Below are 19,508 nucleotides of genomic sequence, written 5' to 3' on the forward strand. Positions count from 1 at the left end.
TTTCCTTGCTTGCAAAAAAAAAAAATAATAATAATAATAACAATAAAATTTGTCAAATACTATGATTCTATGAGGACAAAGAAGTAGTTAATCACTGTTTATGTATTTAAGTGTTGGCAATGAAAAATCCAAACTCAATCCATATAACATGTTGATCAAGGCATCATATAGTGTTTAGAACATTATGGAACCATCCAAAATAACATTAATATTTGGTCCCATTTTTCGGATTGACAACCAATGAAATGCATGGCATTTGTAAATTATTCCCTATATTATAAATAGATATGACCACATAAAATAAACTATTTTATATTTTAAAAATAGTTTGGTTAGTTTTAGGAAACATCTCCTCCTTTCTAACTGATTATTTTAAAAAATGATCGTTTTCTATTGACTTCTTACTATTGAACATAAAATGTCCACTTTATTAAGGTGATTTCCGTCGTATTATACCACAGTCGCACAATACTAGCATTGCATTACCTTAGCTTCTTCGCCAAAAAATCAAAGTGGCTATCAGCATTAATTAACTTAGGATATAATTTTGACCATATTAGAACTGTTGCATAGGCAATAACAAAGGAAAATGGTCTGTTTATAATTAATAAGTTTGGATTTTATGATCAATTCAAAGTCATAGACCAGCCAAGTCAATCCAATTAGCATTATGCATGAATGTCCACTTTGGCAAATTTCAAACTTGTGGTTTGACATTTTTGTTTCATTTACAACATTTGAAGATAATCTAGCTTTCAAATTTATATACCACCAAAGGATTTGAACCCAATCCAAACATTAATTAATGTCGAGTTTTATTGATGAAGGTAGAACGATAACATGTTTGATTCGATATTAAGCTTGTATTCTTTTTGTTTCGGTCACTTATTTACATTTAACTAAAGTATTTGACACAAATAATAAAATATGTGAACAAATAACTAAGATAGATTCAGTCCTGTTTTTTCTGGCTTAATTTCGGCTTTACTTAATTTCATTCACCTCAATGCAAGTCAGGTTACCTCTTTACAAATTAATTGTTATTTCAGTTTCATTCAATTCAGTTTCATTCAATTTAGTTTCATTCAATTCAGTTCAGTTCACTATCAACCGAAAAGAAGAGAGCCAAATAGTATCATTTAATATTTTCAAAATGCAACAAAATTGTGTACTTGAACAATGAAATGCATATGACAAATGTAGTAAGCATGTGATGCTTTATGTATAAATCAAACAATGTTTTCTAACTTCTATTTCCAAACGGTGATTTTTTTTATTTGTTCTAATAATAAGAAATATAGTACGTAGTCACGTTTGAATAAATTGTAATGTACTCTATGCATTGGCGTATTGCAGACAATAATCACTAATAAATGTACTACTTGGTAATTATTAGGACAAACATGTTACTTATCTGGATAATGGAGCCTAATTACACTTTATTATTACATTTTGTAGGTACTATACTTTTGATTTTTGAAAGACTTTAATCATGAGTCTATAGAATCTTTGACTGCATGCAAAAGCAAGAAAGTTAAAGTATGGAGTAAGAAGAAGGCTAATATAGTTAATTAGGCTTGGCCATGGGCCGAGTTAAGAACCGGGCCATGCAAGGCTCATCTGGTTAGGCGTCCCGAACCAGTCGTAGATGCAACTGTAGGCCTTCTTATACCTGTTGATAATATTTCACTTCAAAATTGAACAGTAAGTGGATTATAAATCTGAGGTACTACCTCCAATTTATAGTTTTTGAGCATTATAATAAAAATATTGAGTTTTGTTTTAAAGTTTCTAAGTTTCACTATGAAGTTTTTGAGTTTATTCACTTCAACATTATTTTTCTAAAAAATTACAATAAAACTCAAAAACATTACATATAAGTTTAGTTAAATTTGAGTTTTGACGGAAAAAATATTAAAATCTAACTTATAAACTTTAGGTGAAAATAATTGTACGAAAGGAGTATATTGTTTGCATATCGGAATTTTTTCCCAAAAAACTGAAATAAGAATGAGAATGAAATAAATTAAAGCCAATTTCACTTTGCAAGACCATAATTATACACCAACTTGTTTAGGGCTACTAGAATTACTACTAGTACAAATAGAATTTACCAGCAAAGGTAACACATCAAATTCCTTTACCTCAGGATTCTTCCCTAAATAATTACCACATTGACTTACATTTTTACTGCTTTGTAATTGTAACACACTCATTGACCTTGACTTACTCAACCTCACTACACTAGACAACTTCACAGTAACTTGTGCCCTTTGAGTCCTTTGTTTAACCAAATAATTACCACTAATCTCGCAATTATCACCACCCTTCGCGGCCTCCGGACCCACCAGTCCCGCCTTAATCTCCCTAAACGACCCCACCGATTTCGACTTAGATCGACCCGTCAAACGCCCTCCGGCCCCAACCCGTGTGGCCATTTCACCAATACTGTTCTCCGGAATTGCAACATTTGATACTTTCCTAGCCCTTCGACTTCCTTGTTGAACCATCGACGTTTTTACTTCATCACAACCGTCCAATTCGATTTCACTAACCGGCCGAGATTTCTCCGTGTTCCCCACGCGCCATTTTAAAACATATTCCCACTTCACTCTCTTATACACCATTTTAAGACACTCAACAACTTCACTGCCACGTGGCCGCTTCTCAGCCGTCGATCTAACACATCTTGCGGCTAACAACGCAAGCTCCCTAATCACCGTCAGATCAACGTTACAACCAATCCGACCGTCTAAAATCGCTCGAAAATTTCCTGCTTTAATCAACGGAAGAGCCCACTCCACTATAACAGGAGGACTATAATTAACGTCAATCGCACGTCTCCCACTTATAATCTCAAGTAATAATATCCCAAAGCTAAAAATATCGCTCTTCGTGCTGACGTCAGCCGGCGCAAGATAGCTAGGGTCGAGATACCCCAGCGTACCCGCAGGAGGCGTGCGCATAACGCGCACGTCCTCCTCGTGTCCACACAACGCGAGGCCGAAGTCACTCAGCCTCGCATTGTGCTTACCGTCCAGTAATACATTCGAGGATTTTATATCCCTATGTATTACTGGCGGGTCGGACCCGTGTAAGGTCCGAACCGCTTCTGCCACGTGGAGGGCTATCCGGATCCGGGTTAGCCACGTGGGAGGTTTTTTGGTTTTGTGGAGTAAGTCGTAGAGTGACCCGTTTTGCATGTACTCGACAACTAATAGTAATTTTTTATTATTATTATTATTATTATTATTATTATTATTATTATTATTATATTCCGAACACGCCGGTCCCACTTTTTTAGTGGGCGGAATTTTGAATTTGTGAGGGGTTTGAATTTGAATGGAGGGAGTATTATTAGAATTATTGACCGGGTCGGGTACAGTGTACCCGATCAGGTTAACGATTCTTCTGTGGTGAATTTTCGAGAGAATATCGATTTCGTTCTCAGCGGCTTCCCTCGCCGCCGTGGTTGGTTTCTTCACGGCAGCGATAAAGGAGCCGCTATCGAGAACTGCTTTGTATACCGCTCCGTGGCTGCCTTTACCCAAAAGGGTATTTGGTGAAAAGGTATTGGTAGCGGTATCGAGCTCGGCAGCGGCGAACTGTCGAAGTTTGAGCTGATTACGATTTTTATCGTGGCGGTTGTGGTGGTTTTTTCGGGCGAGTTTGGGTTTATAGTTGGTCGAGTCACAAGTTGCGATTGCAGACTCAGCACTACAGAGTTTGTACACCATTATTTTTTAATATCGGGAATTATTGTGTAAGACCGTTGTATGATACGAGTATAGAGAATCTCGAGATTTGAAAATGAGAAAGTTGTAAATTTGAAAGGCATTAGAGGAGTGGAATGAAGGAAGAGGAAATAAAAGAGGAGGGCTTTTAATTTTGTAAGCTAAAGTGGCATGCTTCTAGTATGACAAATATATCGAGAAATTTTACAGCTTTCGGTTTGCCTTTTTTTAGTTCAGCTTAAAAATACAAATTTTTCGTCTTAAATTTAAAACAGGTCAAATATATTAAATAGATATATTATTTTTAACTATTTTTTTATATTTGTAATTGGAGTATATTTTAACTATTTTTATTTTGAGACGGATATTATCATATTAAGAGAGACGGACTGATTTTGGAAAATGTAGGGAGTAATTATGTAATTTTGAAAAAAAGGTGAAAAGAATGAGGAAAAATTGAAAAGAGTTGGGAGGGAGTGGTTAATTGTTGAAAGAAGAGGTTGAATGTTGTTGTGATGTTGTCAGTGTATATGAAAAGACGAGAAGACGGTGGAAAATGGCGGTGTCATTGTTTAAGCAATTAATTCAACTAGCGTGGGTCTTGTTTTGTCGGGACTTTTTTGGGTTTCTGTTCCATGGGGTTCGTAAATGGAAATGAGATGCCCATATCGAATTGTACTCAGTTAATTGGTTGTTACAATACCAATCGTTGGTTGGCGCAGTGGTAGCATGGGGCTGCGCTTGGTAGGGAGGTTTGCGGATCGATCCCCACAACTGCGATTGGGAGGGGTTTAAATACCGTAATCCTTGGACACGCCCCGAAATCCGGATTAGTCGGCCCAATGTGGTTCGGATTACCGGATGGTTTAGACCAAAAAAAAAATTGGTTGTTACAAAAAGTATCTCTTGTAATGAGTATATATTCGTCACATGCTTGTAACGGGTTAAGTATACTTATAAGAGTGGATAAGACAAAAGTAAATGTGTCTAGGGAATTACAAATGGTTTGTCTTTATCCACTCAAGTGGTTTTATTTGACCCGTCACAAATGAGAATTTTGTTTTTTTTTTTTTGGCTGAAAATAGTTGAATTGAATTTGACGGATTTGAATTAAATTGGGAGTAGCTGAAGTGAACGGAAAGAACTGAACTGAATTGAAATGAGATAGAACTAAGTTCAAAAGACGAGGTCTTTATATTTCTACTCCCTCCATTTTTTTATTTAATGTTTTAGGGTCTAGCACAACAAAAACAACAACATCAGAGCCTTAATCTCAAAATGATTTGGGGTCGACTGACATGAATCATCCTTTCGAACCGTCTATGGGTGAACGCACGCCTCAAAATGCGAATAAAAAAAGGGAAGATGAAAAACAAAAAGGAAGAACGAAAATGTAATGGAAAGTCAAGGTAAACTTAGGGGTTTTAAAATCGAATTCCGTCTTTCTTTTATAAAAAAATTAAAATTTAAATCGAGAGCAAAGATTAAAACGATTTTTAAAAACCGAAATAGAGTTAAGGATCCGGAATGAACCAGGTAAAATCTATAAGAAAGTGGTTGGTAAAAAAATGTAATAAAGGAGAGAAGAATAGATAATTTAATTTCTTTAAATTAAATAAAAAAACACTAAATTTGTCAAAAAACATAAAATACTAAAAATCCACATGTATCTTTTCCCTCCATTGTGCCCTCTCCGTCACCATACTCTCCTCAAGCCCCAAAACTCTCATATCGTGCTCTATCACTCTCAACCATGTCTGTCTCGGTCTTCCTCTGCCTCTAGCCCTCTAGGGACCTTTTCTGTTCTCCAAGTCTCCAGCCTCCTAACTGGTGCGTTCATAGGTCTCCTTCTCACATGGCCAAACCATCTTAGTCGGTTTTCCATCATCTTGTCCTCTATTGGCGCCACTTTTACCTTTTCCCTAATCACCTCATTCCTTAACAGATCTTTCCTTGTATGTCCGCACATCCACCTCAACATGCGCATCTCCGCCACACTCATCTTTTGAATGTGACAATGCTTCACGACCCAACACTCGGAGCCGTAAAGTAGGACAGACCTAATTGACGTGCGATAAAATTTTCCCTTTAATCTTTGGGGCATAATTTTATCGCATAGAAACCCTGAAACACTCTTCCATTTCAACCATCCCGATTTAATTCTGTGAGCCACATCTCCGTCTAACTCCCTATCTTTTTGAATAATAGATCCTAGATATCTGAAGACATCTGAACCCTCAACAACATTCCCATCGAAAATAATACTCCCCGCCTCTGTCGATTTCAACCCCGCCACCTTAGTGAACTGACACCTTAAATACTCAGTCTTACTCCTGCTCAGCCCTGAACCCACGAGTATCTAAAGTCTGCCTCCACAATTCCAACTTTCTCTCCACCCCCTTTTTTGTCTCATCAATCAACATTATATCATCAGCAAACATCATACACCAAGGGATGTCGTCCTGAATATCCCTTGTCAACTCATCATACACCTTTCGCTGGCAGGAAGGGCTACCCTAATTCAATCTACTTTATCAACAATTCCATCCTATGTTATGCAAACAACACGACTTCCACGATCTTTATGTGATGAATTAGATAAGAAGTCGCGTCGGTTTCTATGGGGTGGCGACCAGGAATCCCGCGGACTAAGTCTTGTGTCATGGGATATGGTGACTAATGAGAAAACCAATGGGGGCTTGGGAATTCGGTCCATGCGCCAAGTAAATGTAGCTTTCATGGCGAAACTTGGTTGGAGAATGATCACGGAACCGAATGCTCTTTGGACTCGTGTCTTGAGACATAAATATTGCAAAGGGAGGTGTGATTTGGGAATGTTCAAAACGAAGCCGACGAGTTCTAACACTTGGAAGGGCATTGTCGAGGCAATTGAGGTGACCAAAAAAGGGATGGGATCTGCGATTGGTAATGGAGTGCAGACTCTATTTTGGCAGCAGAGTTGGGCAGTCCCGCAACCTCTGATAGAGCTTACTTCCCATCATGTACCGGAGGATATCATAAATTACACGGTGGCTGATATGTGGGATGCTCAGTTGGGATGGAGATGGGACGTCTTTGCGGAATTTTTTAACCCAGAAATCCTACAAACAATAGCGTCTTATGAGGTTGTTCCGGGCGAAGAGAACACTGATCAAACTTACTGGGCAGGGACTTCGTCCGGTTTCTTTTCGGTGAAATCAGCTATCACGTTAATTCGGGGTAATGAAGATAATGGGAATGACGGATTATGGAAACTTCCATGGAAGACTTGGGCTCCTCAACGAATGCGCATGTTCCTTTGGCTCCCTCTTCATGATCGGATCATGACCAATGTCAATAGAGCAAAAAGAAATCTTACAGATGACCCGTGTTGTGGTGTTTGTCGAGATAAGGAGGAGACGACCTTGCATCTTCTTCGAGATTGTGGCCAAGCTCGTAAAATCTGGAACCTATTTCCGTTTGTCAAAGACCGCAAGTTCTTGGAGATTATGGAAGTTAAGGAATGGGTGGCTGCCAATTTGAAACATGAAGGCTGTGTTGAATTGAGAGCGTGGGCTACTACGTTCACTGTGATTGTATGGTGGATATGGCGTTGGAGAAACAAGAGGGTGTTTGATAGAATGGCAGCAATCCCCGAGAACCCTTTTACGTTCCTTACACAACGAATTTGGGAGGTTTTAAATGCGAAAGAAGGTCTTGATGAGGCTTTGAGTAGGAAGAACCGAGGGCATGAGGAAATTTTCGTCAGATGGATAGCACCACCAGTAAATTGGGTTGTTTTGAATGTTGATGGAGCTTCGAAGGGCAACCCGGGGTTGGCCGGGGCAGGTGGAATTTTTCGTAATTCAAGTGGTCACATTATTGAAGCCTTTGCAGAAAAACTTGGAATTGCGACGGTCACTAGGGCGGAGCTGATGGCTTTGAGACGTGGATTAATGATAGCTTTGAAGCGGAAAATAACCCGGCTTATAATTCAGACGGACTCCATGGTGGTTGCGAGAGTATTGGAGGCTCACGAATCATTCCCCACGGCACACTCGCACTTAATGCAAATTTGTAAGTCGTTTATAAATGACTCACATATGCAAGTCCAGATAATTCATATTTATCGTGAGGCAAACAAATGCGCCGATTGGATGGCAAATCTCGGAGTTTCCCAGCCATATCAACTATGCCGTGTGGATCATACCAACTTACCGATGGAGCTATTCCACTTAATCCAGCAAGACATGGGAGGTGTGGCGTGGCCACGAGTTGTACCAATGTTTCGGTTCTAGCTTTAGTTTCATTAGCTTGTTTTTGTTTTCGTTGTTGTTCTTTCTTTAACGTTTCATGGATGTAATCCGCTTCTCTTGACCAAAAAAAAAAACTATAGCAAGAGAAAATGACTAAGTGCGGAACCTTGATGCACCCCGATGGTAATAGGAAATTCTTCCGTTCTCCCAACATTAGTGCGAACACTTGCACTAGCCACCTCATACATGTCTTTTATGAGGTCAATATATTTTCGCGACACACCCTTTCTCGCCAAAGCCCACCAAAGTACTTCTCTTGGTACCCTATCATATGCCTTTTCCAAGTCAATAAAAACCATATGTAATTCCTTCTTCTTGTCCCGATGGTATTCAATCAACTGTCTCATGATAAAAATCGCATCCATAGTCGATCTCCCGGGCATAAATCCAAATTGGTTTTAATTTCCGAGATGTCTACACATCTCCTAAGCCTTTGCTCGATTACCCGCTCTCATAACTTCATCGTATGACTCATAAGTTTAATTCCCCGATAATTGGAACACTCTTGAACATCACCTTTGTTCTTGTACAAAGGGACAAGAGTGCTTCTCCTCCAAGCCGATGGCATCTCGTTGCTCCTCCAAATCCTGGTGAAGAGCATGGTTACCCATTCGATCCCTTTCTCCCCGAAGCACCTCCAAACTTCTATGGGTATACCATCCGGTCCCTCTGCTTTCTTTGACCCCATCTTCCTTAACGTCTTTCTAACTTCACTCTTTTGTATTCTACGCACAAATTCCCGATTAACCATGCTTGGTGTTACCTCTACATCCCCAAAACCTTGTTCCCGATGTCTATTGAATAAATTATCAAAGTAAAAACTCCATTTAGCCTTTATTTCGTTATCCTGGCTCGCATAAGAGACCGAAAGACGAGAGATATTGGGAGAGTTAGGGTCTAGCACAACAATTAAGAAATTGTCTAGAAAATAGTAATAGTATTAATTAGAGGACATTAACTACCTTAAAAATTGAAAAAGCAAACTGAATGTGCTTAGAGCAATAGCAATAGTAGTTCTTAACATTGAGGTTATCGATCACCAAGAACCTTATTTTTAAAGTTCTTCTATTGCATTGAAAAGTTGGTTCTTATTTTTAAGAATTAAGTTCTAAAATAAGAACCAAATTTTTAAATATGAGAATGTGTATAACCAATAAATTAGCTTTGTAAAATGTGAAAAACACTTCAACATTGTCCATTTTTAAGTAAATTTCATCTAAGAACTTTTATATTAAGTTCTTCCATTGTAAACAAAAGTTCTTAAGTATTGAAATTGAGGTAATATGACATGGCATAGAAAGAACTTTATATGAAGTTCTTCTATTGCTATTGCTCTTATATTACGTACTCCCCATAAATATTTCCATTAAATATATCCTCTCCCATCTTATAACTCTCCAATCACATGCTTTAGAATAAAAATAAAAATTGAAAAACTACACTCATTAAATGAATTATGGGAAATTGGGTGTAATAATGGTGTGGAAATTAGTAAAACGACAAGTAAAGTGAAAAAAACAACATTTTATAAAACGTCAAATAATCAAAAATGGAGGGAGTACATAATAATGTCTTCATCGTGTATGTTATGGTCTTATGTATATTGGGATATGAGAAGGTGACACTTGAATTCAATACGATTCAATTTAATACCGTGTGTTTCGTGCACTCAAAATGAAGATTAAGATCAGCGTATCTTCTTCGAGTTTTTTGTTATTAAATTAGATAAATGATGTTGCAAGTTTTCAAAGTGAAAATGGTAGAAACAAGAAATCACATTAAGAGAGAAGTGATTGTCCTGAAAATTAAGAAGTGTCAGAAAACGAGATAATAAATGTCATTGAGTCGAGGCGGGGGTGACGAGAAAGTAGATACCATTGGTAAACCCAACAATGAGTTGGACCAGCCTACCTGATATTGGGCTACATTGGTATACTAAGGAGGCCCATTGATGTAGGTATAAGATGTTGACATATGGAGTTGGCAGATCAAGATAGCTCAAGGCCCAAAAAAATTGGAGTCCTGCTGCTATTGACACCACTAAAAACATCTTCCACAATGGGCTTCTTGGCCCATTACTTTCATATGCTTGACCCAATTACATAAAACAACTTTTTTTGGTGACGGGGATCCGCGGCCGCTATCTTTGGCGCATAGGGTAAACCCCAGATATACGTGATAGCCTGCAAATGACATGCTCGAAAACTAAAAGGCATAAATCAGGCTATAAGTACTCTACAAGATTGCTTTTGGGAGACTTGAACTAAGCCCCCTAGAAATTTCAGCCAATTATATAAATCTTTAATTGTCTCAAATATAATTCACCTGATTTAATTTTTTGTGTAACTCAACCTGGTTGGTTTAACCTATTCGTTTTTAAGCAGATAGTTTTCAATCCGCTCAACTCGTATAACGGGTTAGATACTTAGATTTATCAACCTAATTTACTCGTATAAACCGAAACTAATGAATTATTGAGCAAACTCAACCCAGCTATGACTCATTTTAATAAATGAGTTATTCGGATCAGAAGACTTGAAACCTAACTCGGCCTATGTGTCGTGTTTTTTAGTCGGATTAGTGATAGCTACCTCCACACAAACTTATGACCTTTTGAGGCCATACATTGATTAGACTAAGAAACACGTAAATGGACACTAATGATAGAGAAACATCCAATTTTCTCCAACTTTGAAGATTAATAATATGTTGTTGATTGAGAAAGGTCGAAGATGAGATATTTTATTTTCCTTTAAACTGATTAATGAATCACTGTACCAATTGATTGTTTATGTCATAAATTCTAGAATAAGACGGTTTTATACCGTGAGACGGTCCATTTTTATAATTTTTTTTTTTCATTTAGTGCTAATAAATGAGTTGCCTTTTTATATAATAGGACCGTCGTACAGTACCGTCTGACACAAGAATTATTGTTATCTACGTAGGCTATAGGAATTCGGTTAGACATTTAGTAATTTAGTACAATTTCTAGAAACAGTAATCAATGCATGGATTGTAGTAGACTAGTAGTAGTAAACGTAGATCGATAAATTGGACTCATAGGTTGACTTATTTGAGTTTTCAGGAAAGTTAAAAAAAAATAAAAAAAAATAATACTCCGTATATGTTTTAATGTAATTGAGGTACAATGTTAGTACAATCAAGAGGGGAAGACCATTTACATTACATCGATTTATTGTTCGTAATACCTCTATTTAAACAATTAAGATAAGATATATTCTGTAAATGTACATGTGTAAACATAAGTATGTATATCTTTGATGGTTCATTCCCTAAAGACCATGATAGAACGGTTTCGTGTCATTAACTGTTTTATGCCTTGTTTTTTGGGGGTGAATGGTGCGAGTTGAACTGAATTAAGCTGAATTAACTGAAATGAGCTGAACCAAATCGAAGTTTGCTGAGATAAGGAGGGCTGAAATAAGTTGAGCTGAATTGAAGTGGGTTGAAATTAAACCGAAAAAAACAGAGCCTTATTATAACGCAAAATTTCGTGTAGTGTTTACGATCTAGGGATATAATATACGTCTTATTTTATTTTTTTTCATAGCATTAATGTGACTATATAAGGATAACATACATTATTGGTCATACTTTAGTAGTAATTGCTCAAAAAAGTTGGTAGCATGTAGATGAAAACACGTTATGTAGACACTTGACACAAATAGGTTGTCTTTCAAACGTTATATTACATAATCAGCTCGTTACGGCAACGTATAAAATTGCATGCATCATGCATGCATGCGACCATGCATGCTTAAAAGATACGTGCGACACCTCATTCATTTATTCTAGTGACCTAAGTAAAATCTGTATTATGATCGAATTTATGATCTTACTTGCACATACTCAAAGAACTTATGACATGCATTACAATTTGTTAAGAAAAACGTCACTCTTGAGATCTTGTTATCATCATGCTTACTGACTTGCACAAATAAATTCTTACCGGTGACGGACTGACGGTCACAAATTTATGACGAGTCATACCAGATTTAAATAATGCTAAAAAGGAAAGGGCATTGTGAGACGTCACAGGTAAGACACATTGATTGGCTGATTTATCGAACATGCATATAAACGAGATTACATTGAAATTTAGAAAACGTAAATAATCATGTTTAATAATGTCGAAGTACATTTAACTAATTACTAAACGACATGAGTGGAATAAGCCAAGTTTATTTAATGTCACATTTAACTAATTACCAAATGAAATGAGTAGAATAAGCACGAAAAATATCAAAAAATGAAAAACCAGTTAAACCAAATAAATCATGAAAATGTACCATGCATGCAACATGCAAATTGTTTCATAAGATTATCTATAATACGTGGGTAGCATATATTAACCGGTGATCGAATTAATGTGGGTCGAACACCCATCAATCATACAACCATCATTCCTTATCGTTATTATTAGCCGATCTTATGAAAACTAATTACTCTAAAACAAAGTTATTGAATTATGTCTATGTACATATTATATGTATATTCCGTATATAGTAATCAATTTAAATATTCTTTCAAAATTCATACCTTTTTAAAAAATAATGAAAAAAAAAAAAAAATAGACCACCAACTCCAACCAAAAATACCCCACACACATATATTATCTTCATTGTGTGTGATACATAATAGTAGTATAAAAATATACCATATGATAAAAGCATGTCACCATAGAATAGTAGAGTACATACTATATAGAATCATGACATTTATTCATACTCCGCATAATTGTACATATAGTGGCGGAACTAAAATTTAGAGTTAAAACTACGAAAATACATCAGACAGACAAACAGGTATTACTATTAAGTTAAACTCGAAAAATAGAGTAATAGAACCTTGTCATTTATTCAATATGTACATTAGTAACAAAAGTGCGGAACTAAAATTTACAATTAGAACAATAAAAATATACTTATCAAAAAGACAAACGAGTAATACCATAAACTAAACTCAAAAATTTCGAAAATTTTAACTAAAAACTTCGAAATTTCATTATCTCAACTGATAACTAGCCCCTTAATTCCGCTACTGAATTAGATACACAAATGTCAACCGGAGACCTCATCCAATAACTTATACCTTCTCACCTTATTTCTAAACACATGTTTAATGACAGGTGGCCCACCACTATTATTATTATTATTATTATTTGAATATTTTATTGATGACATCTCTACTGATGACTTGCTCCTCCTTAATTTCTCATCATGGGCTACAACCGGGCCTTGATGGACCGCCGTGATTCGCTTTCGGCCCGAAGGTGATCGAGCCTCGCCCGAGGGTGATCTCATCATGGGCTTTTTAATTGGGCTTATGGGCTGCAAACTTGTGGGCCTAGGCCCAAACTTTGGCCCATTGAGATTAGTTGGAGATTTTTTTGTGTTGCGTTTTTCTGAAGGGGATGAAGAGTTTGAAGAGCTATTATTTGAGATTATGGTGTTTGTTGTTAGATTATCGTCGTCTTTTTGGATTAAACACCAATTGCATACGTTATATGTGTCCGCTTTTGGGTATAGATTGCTACAATACCTGCAAAAAAAATATAAAATGACGGATATATCAGTCTTAAGAATTTAGACAAATTCTTGCTTAAGACGAATATATCAGCATTATTGCATTACGATGGATATTTCCGTCTTAAAGGAGACCAATTGATGAATTTATATGGGAAGTATAATGATTAGGAGTACTATGTTATTATGTATAAGGAAAACTATTGATTGATGTTCAATAATTTTGAGAGGGTAGGTATCTAGCTTATCATTGTAATGTGTATAAAAACACAAACAAGAGAGTTTCATGCATATAACAAAAAAAAATAAAAAAAATTAGAGTTTTATTATTACCTTATAAAAAAAAACAAAAACAAAAAATTATGTAAAAAGACGGACATATAGCTTTAAATGACTGAGACGGAGAGAGTATAATCTGACTAATTAGCACTAGCTAAAAGTATCCTACAATCAAAAGGAAAATACAAATTCTGTAAGCGTGAAACGGATCTAAAACGACTCTTGGTTAGTAACGACCATTTATATGATTTATTAGTACTATAAATAAATATCTCTTAATTCGTTTCACGCTTAGAAAGACGGTCTTAAGAGAGACTTACTGGAATATTGACTGAAACCTGAAAAGAAAGATGATCGATGAAACAAACAAACCTGTGTTGAGATCTGAAATGACAAACTTTGCAACGAAAGAGTTCTTGAGTAAGACCATGGTCACCACACATGCAACATTTATAATCTTGTGTTTTATTTGTCATTTTAATTTAATTCTTGTAATAATAATGAAACTCTGTATTTGAGAAATAATATTTGAGTATTTTCTCTATTTATTTATGATTTTTAGAGAGGGAGAGAGGAAGGTGTGTTGTGTGTAGAGAGAAGTAATGTGGGTAGGCAATCTGATACAAAGAAGGAATGCCCCACGCACGCCATTTTATTGCTATCTTTTTGCTTTTTTTAAGGAAAAATTAAAATACTTAATTCACAAATTCTCATTATAGACGGACACTATCCGTCTATACATATAGACGGATACCACTTTCCCTCACTAAATACCTATTTGTCATAAAGTGGGAAGTACATGGGAGTGCCCCACCTTGTCCCTCCTACCCATTTTATTAGAGGTCTTTACCCGTCTGTTCGCCCAACCCGTCTATATCAAGACCTATTGTAATTAATTATTTAGATCATTATCAATGTCCTCTCTAAAAATAAAGCACCGGAAAGTTTTTTAGAAAAATGGTTTTAATATTAGACGGCTAGCTAGTGATGCTTAAGCATCTTAATTGTTCTAAAACTCATAATTAGGTGATTTGAGATTGTACTTTGTATCGAAAATGGAGTGTTAGGGTCAGATTGCAGAATCGAAGATGAAGTGGTAGGATTAGATTGTAGGATCGAATCGAACATTGTCAGATCCTACAAATAGCTTAGATACATGCTTATATAAAATTTTTGGTACGATGTATATAATGTCAAAAACTCTATATATTTAATTATGTGAATGTTTTCATAATCATATCAATATATTTAATTTTCTTTTAATTTAGAGTTGTAAGTAGGAGTAAAAAATAACAATCTCATAAAATTAAAACACAAATTAGCCTTTTCCAATCATGCATGTTCTTAAAACACAAATTAGCCTTTTCCAATCATGCATGTTCGTCCTACGATCGATCTTACACGATTCTGTATGATTTTGTTTAATCCTTTCTGATTCTGAACGATCCTATAACAATTTAGTACAATTTTAAGGTCCCAATCGTAATTTTAACGACATTGCTCATAATTAGTTTTAGTTTAATGAACCACTTAATATGAAAAAAATCGTCATAAATTTGTGACGGTCTCGGTTTAATAAAAAAAAAGAAATTTCATACCTTAATAATAGTTTCCAAACTATACGAGTTGATAAATATTTAAATATTTTCTTTGGACACTATAGTTTAAAACTCTCATGAGCTCTAGTTTATGATATGGGTTATTAATAGGGTAGAAACTTCGCCTTAATATGTTTAGGTTTGGAAAACGATCAATGTTATAATTTGTGATAATAGCACCGCGGTAACGATAAGGCTATGTTTTTTCTATTGGGTTAATCTCGGCTTATTTTAGTTTAGCTTCTTTCAATTCATCAGCCCGCCTCTATACTAATTAACTCACTAATTAGCTCCGTTCAGGTCAGTTCAATTCAGCTTCTATCACCGAAAAGAGCAAAGTCCAATTAATAACTTTACTAAATAATATTCCATATCACTAAAACTTTGAAGAGACGATCCCTCACTAAGTTATTGAGAAACCAATTTCGTCGTACCGATTTATGTACTTTTTCGTACTTCTTTTATCATTTAATTAAGGTTCACTTTAACAGATTTATATTTTATAACAATATCAATAAACTTAAAGTTTATTCATCTTGACCCAAATGAGAATATAAAAAATTCCTTTTTCTATAATAGAAAGTTTTATTTATTGAGTTTAATGGGGTGACTCATTTTCAAAGAAAGAAGAAATAATAATAATGTAAATAACGTAGAGTATGGGGCGTAGACTATTGATGGCAACATTCCCCCTTTAGTTCGTTCGTAATTTTCTTGGAAATTTGTTGGTTGTTGCCTGAATAGACAATTTAGGTCAACATCACTTTAATTTAATATCTTTGGACGATTAGACATTTTCCTATATGATTTTTTTTTCGGTTTTTTCCCATGGTACCCTCGAACTTTGGCAGATTACACATGGCACCCCTCCTTTTAAGTTTCTACATATGGTACCCTTATATTTACCTTTTTCTTTCCCAGAATACCCTTAACAGAGTTTCCGTCATGACGCCGTTACTTTACATCTTTAAACACTTCATTACCCCTTGCTTTTACCCATAACACATATTTTAATTTCTCCCTTTACATCTTCAAACATAATCTCCCTTATCCTCTCTTCCACCACCACCACTACCACCACACCACCACGGACGACCCCCACAGCCAGCACAGCCAACGACACCATCCAATCCCAACCCCACCACTGATGACACCACTCTGATGCCCTTTCGCCGGCGACGTATCTGTATATTCTTCCTCGTTGGCGACGCGTTTTAGACCCACGACACCACCCTTAAACGATCAAATCTGGTGTCTTGAAAAAAAAAGACATTTAAGTTTGGCCATGTTACTCTCACTCAACTCGAAAGTTCTTATGAAAGGGTGTCGATGTGGTTTACACTGATATTTTGTGAATGAGTTTCATTTATCTTTCTTCAAAAATAAATGGTCGATGTATGCTGTATCTTGTTGTGTCGAATATCATAATGTCAGCCACATAGTATGAGTGTCTGGAGAGAGTTTTCATGTTTGAAGACAGATTTTGTGGTGTTTTATGTGGTCTTATGGAGGTAGGTAGTAATTTTAAAGGGTAGAAGAAAAGGAATAAACAGTCCGGTGTGAGGGTGGATCGGCTCGCCGGTGGCAAGTATGACTTGCCGGCTGCCGGCGACCAATTGCTTGCCTGTCTGGATCACGATTATGATGGTTGGTGTTGAGTGTTAGTTGTAATCGAATTGGGGAATGTTGATTGAAGATGATTGTAATCGATTTGGGGATTTAGGGTTGATAAGGGTGGAAATGGTGGTGGTTTTAATGGTGGCTGATTTTATTATATTTGTTTAACGGATTGGTGGGAGGGAAAGAGGCGGCAGTGGTGGGTTGTGAACTGGCATGGTGGCGCCGGCGTGGTGTCGTCGGCGTGGTGGTCGATGAGAGCGGGGCAGGTGGCGACAGTTAAGAAGAAGATGATAATGGGTGGTTTGGGGATTAGATATGAAAGTTAATATGAGGGATTAGTGTATTAAATAACAAAAAAAAAGGGTTATTTGTCAAATAAGTAACGGAGTGATGACGGAACTTTGGTGAAGGGTATTCTGGGAAGGAAAAAGGTAAATATAAGGGTACCATATGTAGAAACTTAAAAGGAGGGGTACCATGTGTAATCTGCCAAAGTTCGAGGGTACCATGGGAAAAAACCGTTTTTTTTTTAATAAAAACCTTTATTTTATATTTTGTCAAATGAGGTGTATGATCTAGAGGGACGAGTAAATTTAGGCCCGGATGGGAAAAAAATGATTAGGATTTGATGTTTTGTCTGATCCAGTCCAGTCTTGGATCAATGCTCAGCCATAACAAGATCAGCACAATATATGGAAGAAGGGGATGGATTGGAACCCGTGACCTATTGTCAGATTAATTCCGCCTTAACCACAAGGCTTATCTCTTCAATAATAAGCAGAGGCGAGCCACCTTATCAAATGGCGTATCAGGTGCTACACCATTGTTGAAAATACATGCGAGAATTGTCTTTTTACTACACCATCATGTTAGGATAATAATTTCGCTACACCATACAGCTAAGCTAATCTTGCCTAAGACGGGTCTAATACCACCGTACATGGGTATACAGGCGAATCGTTTACCTTTTTCAACACATCTTACTTTTGTCCTATTCATCCCATATGTGTATATATATTTGACTTGTCTTAAACTTAAGACGGATAGTACACGTATTAGACAAGAATTTGTGTTAAAAATTTGTTGAGACTATATTTGATGCTTAAATAAGGGGGTACGTAATTAGAAGAGACAGAGAGAAGACATTGGCTTGAACGTCTCTCTATTATTAAAGTACAATGACTTGGTGACCAAGACTCGTCTACAACACTTCATCTGTATATACATTATTTCACAGAAAAAACCAAATCATGTTTTGTTTTCTTTATTCATAATTTATTAAAAATTCTATGGTGATACATGCATAAATAAATAACAATCTGATCTTAAAGATTTTTGGCCGGTTGTAAATGAACTTCGATAATGTATTCTAATTCTGAAATACGAAAAGTACAAAATTTATAGACGTATAATTCATTCATAATAATATGTACTCCCTCCCATCCAAATCAAAGGTAACACTTACCTTATTCGTACCATTCAAACCAAACTACCCATTCCTTATTTGGTAAAAAACATGACTAAAGACCCCTCATACACCTTTATTATTTACAGAAAATGCCATCATATTTGTGGCCCTCCTTTAATTAAGCTACAAGTGGTCCTACTTTAATTCCAATATTACCCTTACTTTTTCTCCATTTTCTTAAAACTTGTGCTCCCTCCCATGTTACCTTTGGTTTGGATGGGAGGGAGTATTTGTCTAGCTTAAAGACGGTAATGTATTCTAATCCCGAAACACGAAAAGTACAAGATTTATAAACGGATATTAACTGAACATGAATCTTAATCGAATTAAATTCTTTTTGGCTGAATGAAACTGAACTGAGTTAAAGTTAGCTTAGACGTATATATAGGACTGAAATAAGTCGAGCTGAATGAGAACTAAAATTAAGCCCAAAAAAATTAAAAGAACAAAGTCTAAATATGATTTACTAATCTACAATTCGTGAATAGTTATTATTAAAAAATATATAAAGTAAACCGGATTCGAATTGAAACATTAAATACAAAATACTCGATAAAAATATCTCGCGTCGACGACGTTAATTATCAAAAAAAGAACTTCAATAACAAAGTAGTTTCAACTTTCAAACATACTCCGATATATCATATGAAGATGAAGAAATAAAGGAGAAGGATGAAAGAATAAAATTGGAAGACTTAGCAAAGTACTCCGTAGTCCATACTCCATTAAACTAGTAGATGATATTGGCCGACAACGTGTTGTAGATTTCCTAAAGTTCGTTAGTTTTATATTAAAACGTAAACTACATTCAGCATCAATCAAAACAACCTTGACTTTGATGAGCACATAACTAATGTCCTAATCAATCTCCTTAAAACTCTTTAAAGTTAGTTACTTGATCTCATTTAGTAAAATTAATCACAAATTATAGAATAAGATTATTTCACAGTATATAACGGTCTTTT

At 35.9% G+C, this 19,508-nt stretch overlaps 1 protein-coding gene and 1 long non-coding RNA gene across 2 annotated transcripts; both read right to left on the reverse strand.

Moving 5' to 3' along the window:
• Window positions 1-2,017: 2,017 nt before the first annotated feature.
• On the reverse strand, window positions 2,018-4,343 carry LOC141604804 (serine/threonine-protein kinase-like protein At1g28390). Its single transcript, XM_074423302.1, has one exon. It carries the CDS (start codon window positions 3,735-3,737, stop codon window positions 2,058-2,060), a length of 1,680 nt encoding a protein of 559 aa, XP_074279403.1. The 5' UTR covers window positions 3,738-4,343; the 3' UTR covers window positions 2,018-2,057.
• An 8,543-nt stretch (window positions 4,344-12,886) lies between these two features.
• LOC141604806 (uncharacterized) lies at window positions 12,887-14,515 on the reverse strand. The gene is made up of 2 exons (XR_012526226.1): window positions 14,230-14,515; window positions 12,887-13,594 (listed from the first exon to the last, which is right to left on the reverse strand). It is a non-coding gene; the product is annotated as an uncharacterized LOC141604806 (long non-coding RNA).
• Between the last annotated feature and the right edge of the window lie 4,993 nt (window positions 14,516-19,508).

The sequence above is a fragment of the Silene latifolia genome, chromosome 10 (assembly GCF_048544455.1).
Source record: "Silene latifolia isolate original U9 population chromosome 10, ASM4854445v1, whole genome shotgun sequence".
Classification (NCBI taxonomy): Eukaryota; Viridiplantae; Streptophyta; class Magnoliopsida; order Caryophyllales; family Caryophyllaceae; genus Silene; species Silene latifolia.

Coding starts and splice junctions, on each gene's coding strand:
- LOC141604804 (XM_074423302.1), bottom strand. CDS start 3,737: ATGGTGTACAAACTCTGTAGTGCTGAGTCTGCAATCGCAACTTGTGAC.